The sequence below is a fragment of the Hemicordylus capensis genome, chromosome 4 (genome assembly GCF_027244095.1).
Source record: "Hemicordylus capensis ecotype Gifberg chromosome 4, rHemCap1.1.pri, whole genome shotgun sequence".
In the NCBI taxonomy this organism is placed as follows: domain Eukaryota; kingdom Metazoa; phylum Chordata; class Lepidosauria; order Squamata; family Cordylidae; genus Hemicordylus; species Hemicordylus capensis.
The window spans coordinates 14,647,572-14,664,267 of record NC_069660.1 but is presented as its reverse complement, the minus strand read 5'-3'; the positions used below and the strand labels follow the sequence as shown (position 1 = coordinate 14,664,267).

The 16,696-nt window shown below is 44.6% G+C and overlaps 1 protein-coding gene across 6 annotated transcripts in view; it reads right to left on the bottom strand.

The window, feature by feature from the left end:
* The window catches only part of LAMA5 (laminin subunit alpha 5), a 362,437-nt gene that overhangs the window by 95,251 nt on the left and 250,490 nt on the right, over nt 1–16,696 (bottom strand). For 5 of the 6 annotated variants that reach the window (XM_053245482.1, XM_053245481.1, XM_053245483.1 and 2 more), the window contains 8 exons: nt 16,138–16,339; nt 13,613–13,739; nt 6,796–6,935; nt 5,617–5,732; nt 4,621–4,832; nt 3,088–3,292; nt 1,954–2,098; nt 308–448 (listed from right to left, as the gene is read on the bottom strand). In XM_053245482.1, coding sequence (XP_053101457.1) covers nt 308–448; nt 1,954–2,098; nt 3,088–3,292; nt 4,621–4,832; nt 5,617–5,732; nt 6,796–6,935; nt 13,613–13,739; nt 16,138–16,339 — 1,288 coding nt within the window. The remainder of the gene's footprint in view (nt 1–307; nt 449–1,953; nt 2,099–3,087; nt 3,293–4,620; nt 4,833–5,616; nt 5,733–6,795; nt 6,936–13,612; nt 13,740–16,137; nt 16,340–16,696) is intronic. The other variant, XM_053245480.1, reaches the window with a different exon arrangement.

Here is a 16,696-nt window from a genome sequence, read left to right as displayed (position 1 = left end):
TTTGTTTGTTGTTATTCCGTCTCTCACAGCTACAATAAACCTACCATTCCAATTATAGCCTGGTCATTTCTGTGTCAGAGGGCAAATGGACAAAATCAGCAGGGGATCAAATACTTATTTCCCTCACTGTAGATGCAAGCTTCTAAGCGACACACATTTGTTGTAGTTCTGCAGGGCAAACACATGGTGAATTGTGGGCGTCCAGTGGGAGGAGGAGGAAAGGTCACCATCCAACTTCCCTCCTCAACATCTAATTTGCATCAACAATTATAGGTGCCAGTCCCAAAGCCTCAGCCCACACATTCACCTCTGTACGATACTTCTGAGCGCTGTGACAGCGGTCTGTTGCCCCAAAGCAGAAGCAGCTGGTGCAGCCTTTTGGGTTGCTGGCATCTAAAGAGAAAGTTCCCAGATGGCACTGGTCACACCTTGGACCTTCCACGTTTTCCTGGAAAGATTTAAAGCACATAAAGAGGATCATTCACATTTCTTTCCTTGCCTAATGACTAGGAGAGGAAGGATATAAGAGTAAATTTTACAGAGTAAAATTTTTCAACAGGATTCTTTAGGGGTATGCAAGCGAAGGAATCAAAATGCCCAAATTTGGAGCCTCAACAAGAATATAAATAGAAGCTATTCTATTAATTATTAATAGATAATTAATTTGTCCTCATGACATATTGCCCCTGCTAACTGGGCAAAGAGGCTCTTCTTAAAGTGATGACTCTCTTGTATTTAGCAGCAGTAGAGCAACTATCCCTATTCAACCACAGCACAGCATCCCTCCAGTGGCGGCTGCTAGTGTCTACCTTGTGTTTTTGTTTAGACTGTGAACACTGTGGGGACAGAGAACTATTATCTCCCTCTCTCACAACAGTAGAACCAGGTGTCATCCCATGAAACGGAAGGCCAGGAAATTTAGGACCGACAAAAGTACTTTTTCACACAGTGCATAATTAATCTATGGAATTATTTGCTATGGGATGTAGTGATGGTCACCAGCTTAGACAACTTTAAAAGGGTCTTAGACAAATTCATGGAGGACAGGTCTATCAATGGCCACTAGTCTGATGACTACAGGCAACTACCAGGCTCAGAAGCAAGATGCCTCTAAATACCAGTTGCAGGGGAGCAACAGCAGGAGAGAGGGCATGCCCTCACCTCTTTCCTGTGGGCTTCCCAGAGTCATCTGGTAGGCCACTGTATGAAACAGGATGCTAGACTGATCCAGCAGGGCTGTTCTTATTCCTTTTTTCTATGTAAACTGCTTTAAGAATATTTTTTAAATGAAAAATGGTATATAAGTATTAGTTAAAATAAAATAAAATAAAATAAATAATAAAGACGATTAATCACTTTTTCCATGGGGAAATACCTCCTGCAGTTATACCACACATGGTATAAATCATGCCACACTATACAATCACATTTCCTGCTTTCTTTTTAGGAGCTTGTGTGTTCAACACATTTTATCGGCCAAGCTTGCAGGGAGCTGGTTTGTAAAGCTTACACAATCTTTGTGTCTGACTGTCTCGTCTATTAACTACTGCTAAATGAAAAATGAAACTGAAGTTTACTTTGTGACGGGCTAACCCACCACAAAAAGGTTGCAGCTGTGTTTATCCAGTGTCACCCTCAGGTGTAGATGGGTATGTGTTTGCTAATTTGTAAAGCAGCACTGCAGAGCAATGCTAAAAGATCTGTCTCAGGCATAAATTTTCATCCTGATATGAACTGAACCGTTCTGGAGGATTCTAGGCTCTTGAGACGAAGTCAGTCCATTGTTCTTTCATCATTTTTTTGCTCCTACAGGGAACTATTTCCAGCATTAACTGCATCAGCCAAATTATGTTAATGAGTTGACAGGATGCCTCTCATAATTCCTCGCCAGGGTGGTACGCAGCAGCCTAATTCAGACAAGCAGGCAAGAAAGAGCCAGCACATCAGACTAACCTTGCAGTGACACTGCCCAGTGACTGGATCACATACACTTGCTTTTGTCCCTGCCTGGTGACAGTCACACCTTCTGCAGTTTGGATAACCATAGTAGCCCGGGGCACAGAGATCACACTGACGTCCTACTATGTTGGGTTTGCACCTAAAAGAGACAAGTTTCATCATTTCCCCCCACTGCTTGCTTTCAATTCGTGTTAAACTAACTCGGCTGTTCACAGGCATTTGTAGGATTAACAAATAGCAACAATGGCCAGGCCATCTCTAGTGAGAGCTAAGACTAATGCAACTTTGGACTCTCAAAGATGGACCTCTTGACTTCTGCACTTTGAAGCAAGAAGCAGTTAAGTCAATGGGAATAGAAGAAATGCTTTTCAGGATCACATCAAAGGTCCATATAACACAACACCCGGTTTCCAACTGAAGCCAAAACCAGATGATGATGATGACGACGATGATGCTGATGAAGAATTCAAATTCTATGCCACCCTTCCAAAAATTGCTCAGGGCAGTTTACACAGAGAAACAACAAACATGGATCCCAAAAGGCTCACAATCTAAAAAGAAACATAAGATAGATACCAGCAACAGTCACTAGAGGTACTGTGCTGAGGGTGGATGGGGCCAGTTACTCTCCCCCAGCTAAATAAAGAGAATCACCATGTTAAAAGGTGCCTCTTTGCCAAGTTAGCAGGGGTTGCTAACCAGATGGCTCTGGGAAGCTCAGAAACAGCACAAAGGAACATAGAAAGCTGCCTTCTACTGAGTCAGACCCTTGGTCCATCTAGGTCTGTACTGTCTACACTGACTGGCAGTGATTGTCCAAAGATGCAGGCAGGGGTCTCTCCCAGCCCTACCTGGAGATGCTGCCAGAGAATAAATCTGTGGCCTTCTGCAAACAGATGCTCTACCACTGACTAATGGCCCCATCCCCTTAGGGTAAAATCTTACAGCAGACAGTGCTCACATGTGGTCACCCATCCAAATGCATATAACCAGGGTGGACCCTGCTTAGCAAAGAGGGCCACTCATGCTCGCTATCACAAAAGCAGCTCTTCTCCCCAAAGGCAACAGCCATCTCTTTTTTGACCTCAAGAATCACCGTAAAGTATAAAGTTGCTCACTCTCACCCACCTGCACTGTCCACTCTCTATGTTACAACCTGGCTCTGTGAGATCTTGGATCCCCGTGCGAGAGCAATTGCAGTCCTCACAGCCAACTAGCGGGTGGCAGCCAAAGGTCTGGGGCTCACAGACTATGCACTCTGGTTTGATGGTGCGTGGTGGACAGATGCACTGTCCTGTCAGCTCATCACACAGGCGAGTTCCACAGTCACAGGCTGCAAATAAAAAGGCAGATATTTATACAGAGAGGAGACATATGCTTACGCTTACGCTTGGGACATCCATCTGACTACTGCACTTTTGTAGTGTGATATATAAATCTAAAGGGCACTTCAGATGTTTTTCCAAAAATTGGTGAGCTACATTTAAGCGTGACAGACTCAAGCTGCCCATCGCTGGCTTAGAATATGTTTTTTTGCAAGCAACCCTATAGCAACAACCATGTAGAATTTATTAGAGGTAGGTGTCTGTGTGCGCACAGATTAAGCTACTTTGCTGAATTCATTTCCTTGTTGTATAAAATACAATATCAGTCAAGTATAGAGAAACAGGATGTTTTCTTGATGAGGAGTGCAAAGGGTTTCAAGAATCTTGCCTCTCCTGCTGACAACTCATGCAGAATGCCCATTTTGATAGCAGCCAGAGAATAACTGCAACCCTGCTGATCAAAAGAAGGAATTTCAAAGGACCGGGATTTCTATTTCTATATACGTAGATTGACCATCGATAGATAAGAAGAGCTAGGCTCTTATTCTGAAATTTGGAATGCTCAGAAGTACAATGCATACAATGGAGAATTACAACACTGTGCCCCCCAAACCTCAGAAAAAGTTAGTAAGTAAATAAAAATAGATAGATAGATAGATAGATAGATAGATAGAGAGAGAGAGAGAGAGAGAGAGAGAGAGAGAGAGATAGATAGATAGATAGATAGATAGATAGATAGATAGATAGATAGATAGATAGATCCTCCACCACCCCTCCATGCTTGTGCCCTGTAATTATGAGCAGGAAAATAGATTTTAGCCAGTTCCCATGTATCCTGCTGGTGAATTTCATATGGAGTTTTCATTCAGTGTGGTGTCCTCCATGGATATAGTTCCATGGGAATAATTCTAAAATAGCTACATGGAGGGAAAGCATTACGCCAAACACACACACACACACACACACACACACTCCCGCTCCGTCTCTTCGACTGAGAGAGACTACTGGCCCATGTCACACAGCATAGTCAACACTGTCTGGCAGCAGCGCTCCAGGATTCCAGTGAAGAGTCTTCCCCGGTGCTTACTCTAGTAGGTGACGCCACAGATTGAATCTGGGACCTTCTGCATGCAAAGCATATTATCTGCTACTGAGATACACCCTCTCCCTCAGCCACTGAAGGGCAAACACGTGACCAAATCCAAAGTTCAGTCTTCTGCTTCCTATCCATTGATCTAATATCGGCACAGAGATGCCTGCCCTTGCGGTTGGGTGCATAGATCAGTGAAAGAAGTACTGTGCAAATGAGCCCCAAGTTGCACAGAAAGAGACTCACGTCTGCAGCTGGGGAAGCCCCAGTAACCAGTGGCGCAGCGGGAACACTGTCGCCCAATGACATTTGACTTGCAAGCACACTGGCCACCAAATGACTCGCACTGGCTCCGGATGGCACCTGCCTCGTGGCAATGGCATGGTTGGGCCCCATTGTTGTAAAAGAGAGAGATCGAGATGGCAGAGTCATGGCAGAACTTGGACGATGTTACAGGGCTGCAGAGAGAGAAAGGAGAAGTTCCTGCATTAGTCTCACAAGGAAGCAATGACCAAAATTACGGGCAGCCCTCCGTCAATGGTAGCAACCTGCCAGGACTGCTACATATCTTAGAAGGCAGCCCCCAAAACTGCTGCAGAATGTCCAAACTGATTCTGGGCAGCAGCACAATACTCCTTCCATTGTTTCCAATAGAAGGAGAGCTCTGTGACTGCCCGGAAGTGGTTTCAAGATGTTTTGCAGAGACCCAGTCACACAACAATATCAGGGCTGCCTTTCAAGTTGCATAGTAGCCCCAGTGGGTCCCTACCATCGACCAAGGGCTGCCTGCCACGTCAACCACTGTCAACAATCATCATTCAATTGCATCTGTAGCCGATCCCATTTTGTAGCTTCTCTTCGCAAACATGCGGGTTGAAAACTTTAAAAAGTGAAGAATGAAAGTCTGATAACACTGTCGTAGTTCACACTGATTACATGCCAGTTTCCAGGCGTTGCACAAGGGCAGCTGAGTTGTACATGAACAGACCATACATAGGCACCAACTCAAAAGGAGACTGAAAAAACTGGAAATTATAGAGACCCATTACCTAAGGAAGTACAGGAACTTTATAAAGGGGCTATAAAGGCTACAGCACTGAGGCCGAGCAATTTCATATCATCACTAAGAATTGGCGCTAAAGTGTGATTATATGAAATTCCATCTAAGATTCATCAAGCTACCCAGTGCCCTAGGATCGACTGCTTGTGACGCTGCAAGGTGAGGTACATTTTGTATCTTACTTGATATAGAAGCTATTGATTCCACAGTTGCTGATGAAATCATAGGACTTGTCCAGTGGTTCCTCTAAAAGGTAGCTGGAGCCATAACTGTCTTCAGGAACCACAAGGATGTAATCCTGCAATTGGCAAAGAAGTTAAGATTGTAAATACGGCAAGCCAGCACTCCTACTAATACTCCTACTGGATACTAGATTTCTAATTTATAAAACACCTTTCATGTCACTGTTGATCTTTACATGGCAAAGAGGCAGATACTCTCCATTCCTCTTCCCCTTGCTGAATAATGTCACATATGGCATAGGACAGTCTGTGTGAACGCCTAGGCTGCTCGGTTCTCCCCTCCTAGCTATGAGAATCAGGCAATTTTGTGACGTGCTTGTATCACATGTGATGCTACCTGTGTAATGAAGGTGAACAGCCATGCCTGCTTTAAAGAGCAGCTCCAGTCCAATGAGTCTATGAACAAATCTTAGTCAAGTCACCATCAGTATGAAGGATGTGGCATATCCTATCACAACCCTTTTAGCTTTATCCACAGACTGGTATGCTGGCTAATGCTCTTAACTGATGTGACAGAGGAAAACGATAGCTCCACCCAGGGGCGTAGCAAGGTTGTAGTGGGCCCAGAGACAAGATTTTAAAATGCCACCCACCACCGAAGCTCAACTCATGAAATAAAGAAATCTTAAATGAGGCTGAATAGTGGTAACAAAAAGCAGAGTAAAATTTATATATATATATTTGTAAATTGTGGACGATGCAAGTCATTTAATGGTACTAGAGAAATGCATGCTGTTCTGGTAGCTCCAGGTCTTAACACTCACATCAATTTTGGAGGATGAGTACAACTGAAGGAAGCCCGGGCGGGTGCACGGTTGGGGGAGTCAGTCATGTGACTTGCCTCAGGGCGGGGCAAGGCAGTGGGTCCCCAGACAACTGTCTCCCCTTGCCCTATTAGAGTTACGCCCCTGGCTCCACCAAGAGCTTGATAGCTATGTGAGTGGGGTTTGATTTGGAAGGTTTGTGTTCTGCATTGATATAAGCTTTTGTTTACAGTGGGGAGAATGTGGCCTCCAATCATCTCAATACAAAGGGCAGTATAGAAATATAAATAAATAAACAGTTGCTGCAGTTGACTTTTGCAGATGAGACACACAGATTTCATAGCTGTGAACATACCAGCCAAAGGTGCTGGTTCTCTGGCACACGAATGATCACATTCAGGTCGTTATCTGTAACATCCAGGATGATCTGGTTCTCAGAAACCACCAGGCTCCGGCAACCATATCCATGTGGACAGAAAGTTGCATTAGCTTGACCTGAAATCCCACAAAGCACATGTCACCAATCCAACTTTATCCAACTTTAGCTCATCTTCTTCCAAGTCATCTACTTCAGGACAACCCTCAAGCTGTGGGCTCTGGTCCACTAACATATACACAGGTGGACCTCGCTATTCACGGTTCCATGGTCCAAAGGTAGGCACTCAACTTCGGCATACACGGGTACAGAAAGGGTTAATGCCCATGTATCAGAGGTTCCTAGGTGGCTGGAAGTGACCTCCAAGGTCATTTCCAGCCACCATTTAGTTTAAAGGAGCCATTTTGTGGCTCTTCTATCTATCTATCTATCTCCCTCTGTGATTTTTCATGGGAAATTGGATAAATTGACAGTTGGGGGTGGGGATTGCTGGACAGATGGAGACCCACAGAGCACAGTACCGCGCTTTATTTCCATTATTATTGCCGTATTCCACAGTTTTTCAGATTCCCTCCCCCCAACCATGCAGGAACCTAACCCCCCCCCCGATTCCCATTGCCCCAATGCCTCATTATGGAGCATATAGTTACCCATGGAAATCTGTGGGAATGGAACCCCAGTGGATAATAGGGTACACCTTAATGCTGCAATAAATCTTTCAAGATGCCACAGAATCCTTTTTTGTGTTTCCTATAAACAGGTTGCTTACCTGTAACAGGTGATGCAAGTTCACTCACAACTTGGGTTCTGCTCCTGCACAGTAACCCCTGTGGAAGAATCCTAAGCTCCATGAGGCACTCTTCAGAAATGCCAAATCATGAGAGTGGCATGACTGTTATTTTTGGCAGGAGAGTGCCTTTCTACTCTGTTCCTGATCAGCTTCTGTGATGATTGAAGAATGTTGATTGACGCAGTAGTTAAGTCATTATTACTGTGGAAATATCCTTGCAGCAGGGTAAGCCAGGCGGGTGTTGTGAGTGAACATGGATCACCAGAAAGATCACCTGTTACAGGTAAGCAATCTGTTTATCTTTGAGGTGATCCATGTTCCCTCACAATTTGGGTGATTAGTGAGCTCACCCAGATGGTGATGGGTGCTGGGATACGTTTAGAGCACCTTTTAAAGAACCGCCTGATCAAAGTTGGCCTCTGCTGCCAAGTGAATGTCCACAGGATAGTATTTGCTGTGGTCTGTTGACCAAGTGGCTGCTTTACAGATGTATTTCATGCTGATGCCCCACATGTGGGCCACTGACGTGGTCACAGCTCTAGTAGAATGTGCCTTGATCATCAAGGGAAGCTTCACCCCTTGCTGGTTGTAGCACATGTTCTACGAGCCAGTGGGGCAGTCTCAGTCCTGAAATAAGTAGCCCTTTGTTTTCTCCTTTATAGGAGATGAATAGTTTGTTGGTCTGTCTAGACAACGTTGTCCTATCCATGTAGTATAAGAGAGACCTCCTGATATCCATCGAATGCATGGATTTCTCCAGAGGAGTGGGAGGGTTTAAGGAAGAAGGTGGGTAATATAATTTCCTAATTTAGGTGGAAGTCAGAAACTATTTTTGGTCTGAAGGAGGGGGTCTGTCCTCTGAATGACTTTGTCCAGACAGAATTTGGTGTAAGGAGGGTCAGCCAGAAGAGCTGTTATCTCGCTGACTCTCCTTGCTGATGGTATGGCAACCACGAAGGCAACCTTTAAGGATAGAGATATGAGGAAAGTGGAGGCGAGAGTTTCAAATGGTTCTATGGTAAGTGAAGATAAGATCAGTGAGAGACTCCATGGTTCAATGGGCTCTCTGGCTGGTGGGTAGAGGTTATTTATTCCTTTGAGGAATCTTTTAGAGTCAGGATGGGAGAACACTGTCCCAATCTCGATGCCTTGCAGAGAGTGCTGCCAAGTGAACTCTGACAGAAGAATTTGAAAGTCGGGATTGTTTTCGACTTTTGACAGACTGATGCAGTTTGACAGACTGATGAATTGTAAGGGTCAAAGCCCTTGAATGCAGCATATAGCGTAAATCATTTCCATTTGCATATGTCATTCCTCCTTGTTGACTCCTTTCTTTCATTCAGGAGGATAGCTTCTTACATCAGACCATCCAGGCTGTCAGGTTGGAGGTCAGGATAGAAGATGCAGCCTGCTCTCTGTGAAAGAAGATTTTGGCAGAGTGGTAAGCGCTGGTGATGTCCCTGAGAAAGATGCAGGGTAGGAAACCACAGCTTCTACTCACGGGGTGAGTAGGATGCTTTGAGTCCTTTCCTGTAGTATTTTGCTCATGATCTTGGAGAGCAAGGGAAAGGGAAGGAAGAGATAGTAGACATATTTTGTCCAGGCATCTTGCATGGAGTTCCTTCCTACGCCTGCTCTGGAAATGTATAGTTTGCATTTTTGCTGTTGTACTGCACTGCAAACAGGTCCATTGATGGGGTTCCCCAGATCTGGAAGATGTTGTGGAGAAATTATGGATTTATCTCCCACTTGTGCTGCTGGGAGAAGTTGATGTCTCTACTCAGTGCATCCGGCAGGGTGTTATCTAAGCCCTTGATGTGTAAGGCAACTGAATGGATGTTGTGGATTATGCTCCATTCCCATAGCTATGTTGCAGAGGGACCAGGAGACTGTCCTGCCACGGCGGTTGAAGTAGGCAATTGCCGTTGTGTTGTCTTGCAGAACCTGCACTACTCAATTCTTTAGAAGGGGTAAGAAAGATTTTAGGACATGGAATACAGCTAGTAATTCCAGGTAGTTTATGTGAAGGGACTCTTGTTGCTGTGTCCAATTGCCTTTGGCATGGAACCTTCCACAGTGGGCTCCCCAAACTTTCAGGGAAGCATCTGACGCCACTGTGAACGATGGAGTCAGAAGCTTGAAGGGCATACCTACTGAAAGGGAATCTGTCCTAGCCCACTACCGTAAGAATTTTAGTACAAGTGCTGGAGGGATCAGCTCCATAGTCTGTCAGAATTTGGTTTGAATGCCGACAGAAACTAACTGTCTCCTCTCTTCCGGAAGATATGCTCTCTTCGTCTGTGAGTCCAGAACCGCTCCGATGAACTGAATTCATTTTTGTGGTGTTAGGAATGATTTCGTCAAATTGATTCAAATTCTGCTAGTGGGTCTGGGTGTACTGAACCTGAGAGACGAGCGTGTGCTTACACCCTGATGTCAGCAACCAGTCATCCAGTTAGGGAGAAATGGATATGCCCTGTGTTCTCAGGTGTGCTATGATGGCTCTGAGACACTTCGTAAAGACAAAGGACGCTACTGAGAGTCTGAATGGTAGGAAAATTCTTAGACCCAGAATGAATCTTAAATACTTCCTGTGTTCTGGCATCATTCCCTCAAAGAACACCTTGCAAGGAGATCATTCTGAATTTCCTGACTTTCACATACTTGTTTAGGTTATGTCCATAATGGGACGGAGGCTCATGAAGAAGACGTTCTATACCCAGGCCCTAAGCTGTTTAGGACTTTATAGGTAATGCCCAGCACCTTGTATTTTGCCCGGAAAAGTATCGGTAGCCAGTGCAATTCCTTCAAGACAGGAGTAATATGATCTCTCCTAGATGACCCAGAGACCAACCTGGCTGCCGCGTTCTGAACCAACTGCAGTTTCCCGACTACGTACAAAGGCAGACCCACACAGAGCGCATTGCAGTAATCCAGCCTAGAGGTTACCAGCAGATGTACCACTTTTTTGAGGTTGTTCATCTCAAGAAACAGATGCAGCTGGCATATCAGCCAAAGCTGATAAAAAGTAGCTCTGGCCACTGCCTCAACCTGGGACACCAGGGAGAGGTTTGGATCCAGAAGCACCCCCAGACTGCGCACCTGTTCCTTCTGGGAGAACGTGACCCCATCCAGAACCAGCAGATCAAAATAGTCTCCCGAGTTTCGACCCTGCACAATAAGTACAATAATATGGACAACACCCAAGCATCTGATGTGATGACACACTAAATGTGGGGGCAAGGGGCGAATAGTATGGGAGAACGGAGTTGTGCCCAAGATATTTCCTGGTCCAAAGCATCAAACCGTCTGCTTGGACTGCAGCTTGGCCCTTTATTGTTACCTCTGTCTAGGGTTATATTGTTGTTTAGGGTTAAATCTGCAAGACTTTTTACAGACTTTCTTCTCTGACTGTTTGAATTGTTACTTGTCGGACAAAAGACCTATAGTTTTAGGAATGGTCAGTTGCTGTGAGTTTAACATTAAAGTGCTCACTGTATAACAGGACTTCTTTATCTTTTCCATTGTTTTGTCTGTTTGCATGCTGAACAGGCTAGCCCCTTCAAATGGCAGATTCTCAATTTTATCTTTCATGCCATGTTGAAGGAGAGACACACCACCTGCAATGGATCATGACTCAGCATCTGCAAGGTGCTTTGCCATGCTTAAACACTGCTTGGTGATATCGGCAGATTTAACCAGTGCTGTTTTGTACGTTTCACAAAACTCTTCTGGGACATCCTTTAGGACTACTTTTAGAGCATCCTAAACAGACTAAATGGTACTTTGCCATGCAGGCCATGTAATTAGATATTTTAAGGGCCAAGCATGACACAGAGTAGAATCTGGGCCCCATGGATCTAACTCCCTCCTTCCCTTACCCACTGGGGCTGAGTGCAATCTTTCTGATTTACTGCTTACAGCACAATCAACCACCAGATAATCTGGTAGAGGGTGCGTAAAGAGGATTTTCTTGTATCCAATACAAACTTCTAACCTCTTCAGTGTTGATGTAGAGGCTGATGGAACATCCCAGCACACCTTTGCAGATTTGGCAGGACGGGTAGAATTGGCAGAGATTGGGAGGCTGAGGAACTGGCCATAAAGTTGTGTATGGGGGCCTTGAGCTCAGGTGTCAGTGCTTTTAATTCCAAGCCTAAAGCTTTTGCCGTGTCTGCCACTTGAATTCGGTATGACTTAGTTTCCTCTGTAGGTGAGTTAGATGGAGGATATGCCAAAGTTTCATCAGGGGAAGGACCTGAAGGGTTCTTCATTTGGAGTTCCCCTCAAAGAGGAAATAGAGTCATATTCCCCTTCAGAGTATTCCCCTTCAGGGTGCTGTTTCTCTCTTTCAGGTTATCTTTCCTGAGCCAGAGAGTGGTGGATGACCTCCAGATTCGGTTCATCTTGGCGAGTACTAGCTGAAGATGTTATTAGCTCCTTCTCAGCATGGTCACTAGGAACTTTGGTCTCTTGAAAGGGGATTCCATCACAGGTTTAAGAGTAAGCCCATGCTCCTTTGCAGGGACTTTCTCCAGATCACCTTTAAGCTTCTTAGACTTCCATAGTCTGTACTCTTTGAAGTCATACAACAAAGCAGATGAGGGTAAGTAGTAAGGGTCTCTAACATCTGAGACCCCTTATGTAACCTGGGACCAGGGCCCCTGGAGAACTCCAGTAGTCCATTGGTCACGTCATGGATGAAAAGTGTGGAGCGGAGTGATGGCATCTCTCTCTCCAGGGGTAAGATGGAGAGCATTGTGGGGTCACCTTTGCGGGTGACACCAATAGTGTCTTTGTAATTGGTACATATTCCAAATCCTCATCCAGTCCAAGTAAGAAGAATCTCCTGAAGGGAGAATCTGACAGGGTACTAGTAGAGGAGCCCATTAAAGAGTCCAGGCTTCTGGGTGTCATCTTTTCTTGCATTATCAGGGAAGCCTCTCTAGATGAAAGGTGCCCTTCTTTGCTAGAAACAGAATGCACAGATTGAGCTGGAAAAGAGTCTGGAAAAAAGTCGATTATGATAGGCGACATGGCTTGCAGTACACTCTTAATAAGGATGTCCTTTCTACCTGCCGATAGTGTCGCTGAGATCAGTATCGTGGCCACAATAAATTTTGGTCTGACAGCTGATGTTGGGCGTGTAGCTGTCAATGTTGATGTTGGAGTCTATCATTTTGTCAAAAGAGATGTGGGTATGATCAGTGTCAGTTTAGAGGTCATTGCTGGTGTCTGTGTCAACACTTGTGATGTGCCCGATGTTGAGGGCTGAATACTTCGATGTTTCTCCCTACATGGTTGAAGGTGAGGGAGTATGAGGAGACAACTGTGGTGTCGATGTTGTCTGTTTCAACACTGACAATGTCGATATCAATGATGCTGATGGTTTCGATGTCAACATCGACACACGGCGATGTTTGGAACTCGACAAGCCCGACCGCTCATGTTTACACTTCTTATGGTGATGATGTGGAACATCCTTGTCTACTATTTCCTGTTTTTAGAAGGAAACTCTTTTAGAAGCCCGAGATGCAGAGGTGCTGGAATCCCCCAAATTCAGTATGAACAAAGTACAAACAAAATCCGTAAAATAAGCCATAAAACTGTAGTAGTCAAAGCCAAAAAATCAAGAAAGACTTTTACAGCACAGGAAATGGGATGAGATGGAGCAAATCCTTCACAATGCGAGCAGCACGGTGCTTGAAAAGTAACTGAGGAGGAAGGTGCTCTCCTGCTGAAAGTAACGGTCACGCCACATGCATGATTTGGCTGAGCCAAAGAGCTCCTCATGGAACTTGGAATTATTCTGTGGAGGTTACTGAGCAGGCACAGAACTCAAGTTGTGAGGAAACATGAATCACGTCAAAGATCTTTGACATTTTAGGAAGCACCCTTCCTGGGTCTGGACAGGGAGTCAATTCCTAGTTTAAGTGCAAAGCCTGCTGGTCTACTCAAAATCCACCCTGCTTAATTGCTTTCATATCAAACCTGCAGGCTGCTTACCATGCCAAATCCGTCCACCATTGATCAGCACTTCGACAGGGAATGTTGGGTGACTCGGCTGGTAACAGTGCAGAATGAAGGCATAACGCCCCAGACTCTGGATGCGGCCATTGAACACAATGGCTGTCTAAAACAAAACACAACACGGAGAACCACCCTAAACATTGTAATCGACTGTATGCTTATTCATGTAGCTGGTTTCTAACTCACAATATCCCTTTTGCTCAGGATGGGCCTGGTGAATAGTACTTCTGGCCCTGTAATAATTGGGGTACTTGCCTGCGAACTCTCCTCTTCTCCTTGCCTACTGTTCCTCTGTCCACACACTGTTACCACCCATCTAAATGAAACACAAGTGGTCCATTCACTGTTGTCCCTCTCAATAAGAGAAAAGGTAGCTGTTCACACAACCAAAGTGTCCCAACCAGGTTTGGGAGCTGTGCGTGCTCCCAATTTTCAGTTGTGTGAGAGCAAACAACTAGGTAGGCAGAAGGATAAAGCAATTGTGTGGGAGACAGGAGCAGGGTAGGGCAGTGTTGTCCTTCTCAGCTTGCATACCCAGCATTTTACCAAGGTTGGAGGAAAAGCTGTCCTACCCAGCTCCTGTCTTCCAAGTGTCCTAACCAGGTTTTGGCTGTGTGAACAACTTCAAAGTGTTCCTGTTTGTGCACACGTGTGTAGAGAGAGAGAGAAGGAATGACCAAAATGGTCATATGCCATATTGTTGATGCTACCCGCTTGAAGAAGAGGGACTGGATATTGTGACATCATGCGATGCTGACTGCCAGAAGACTAACAGACGCAATGCTGACCACTTGCAGTACAGATAGACACTGCCCACATGTTGCCAAACACTTCCATGAAAAAGATGCTCTTTGCATCCCAGATCAGGAAGGGGTTTCTTACCTTTCCCCTCCCCCCCACTTAATCTCCCATACTCTCAAACAGGGGCGTATCTATGGTGGGGCAGGCAGGGCACATGCCCCAGGAGCCACTTGAAGGGGGGCGCCATTTCATAAAATTAAAAAAAAAATTTTTTTAAGGCTGCTGAAAACACAATGGCCACTGCACATGCTCAAATGGCCTCTGTGAGGCCCTAAGCCAGGCCAGGCCTTGCAGAGGCCATTAGAGCATGCGTGGTAGCCATTTTGTTTTCAGCGGCCATTAAAAAATTTTTTAATGGCCACGACACATGCTAAAATGGTCCCTGCGAGGCCCTAGAAGCCAGCGGGGGGAGGGCGAACCTTTGCAGAGCCCCCCCACAGCCTTTAGGAAGCCCCCTGAAGGGACCACAGGTATTATTTTTAATTCAATATAATATAAATCACTGCACACATATTCAGTTTGGCACTATGTACAGAGAATCAGGGCTTGTGAATAATGAGCTGAAGCTTATGAGCTAGGATTGTATTCATTTGCTCTTACTTTGTTTCTTGTGATGAGTGAGTTAAATGTGATGTCTTAATAATATGGCTATTAATGGTAAGTTTGTCTTTGAATCAGGGTGAAATCCTTAGTATTAAGGCCCACTGGGAGTTTCTTGCTCTCTTTCTCTCATTTTAACTGTCTTTCTGAAATACTAGAATATATTCCAAGCAGTGACACAGTCTACTCTGCATATCCTTTAATTATTTTCAGAGTATCTGGGAAAAGTCAAATTCTCCATTTATTTTTAAAACTTATGTAATAGTGATGTCACAATGCATAGTAGAGAATTAGACAGGCACTTCTGTTTAGTTTCCCAAGTACACCTCCACGTAGTATTTGGGTATTTCATGAGCCCCAGCATACTGAAATTTGTAGTTTTCCAGCATTTTTTGGTCTGGTTACATCCACTGCTAAATAATTTTTGAAATATTAAAAGATTAACGAGCTTGACTTGTATTTTTCAGCTGATATTATGGCACTATTTTCCCTAGATACACCACTGCTTTCAAATGCAAGTTTCACCTCTCATCACCATTCTCCCGTGATACTTTTGGAACAGTGACCCTTTTAACTCATTCTGGCCACCAGTGGTAACATCCCTCTGTGCCAAGTTATTTTTCTAATAAATGGGAAGGCCCTACTGAAGGGCTAGCAGCCATTGTTTAAGATGACAAAGCAGCTGAGAGCCAACTTGAAAAGGATTGCTGTTATTCCCATAGAGAACAACGAAAAACAAAAACTAAATTTAGAAAAACTTCTAAAACAAAAACAAAAAAAATTAAAATATTAGCTCCTGAAAAACCCCTACCTCCGGAACCCCAGAATGTTATGCAGAAGAAATAAACCATTCTCTCCAGACAAAATATCTAGCCAAAAAATAAAAATAAAATATTAGCTCCTGCTCACCCCTACCAGATGCTGCAATATCCAGTAGGAGTATACCAGATACCCCTACCGGTAGTATCCGGCAGGGGTATAACCTACTGGATACTGGAGCTCCAGAATGTTATGCAAGGGAAAAAACCTCTCTCCCCAGATAAAATATCTAGCACCAACAAATTTCAGATCCTACATTCCTATTTTTCATATCTACCTACCTGGGGAGCTTGTAGCAGGATAAGTTCTGCAGAAGAGTCTACCAAGGTTGGAGGTCGAAGCAAAGATACAGGCAGGATACCTGCTGGTGGAATGCTCAAGGCATGAATCAGGGGCAAGTCTGGAGCAACTGGCAAGAACTGCCCTTCCTCAAGAGCAACTGACTGGGAGATCTTTTGATACCTCGATGGGACACAGGAGCTGCTGCGGAAAAGAGCAGGCATGTTAAAGGCTCTGCAGCCAACTAGCAAAGATTAACATTTCCATGGGAACAGAGCAAGAAAGAGAAAATTCAGAATGCCCAGAAGGAAGCATGGAATTATGGGATGGCTATGCAATCACTGAGGAGACAGCATCTCTCTCTCGGTTCTTTTAATATCTAGTGTATGTTTGATGTTTTTCTCTACTATCCTCAATTATCAACAATATCCAGATAGGGAATGGGGATAAGGAACAGAGAGGAAACTGTCACACTTCTGCTGTAAACAACTTCCATTCGCAATATTAGAAATGCACCCACTGCACCCACCTTAGGGCTAAGAATTTCCATGGCTGGAATTC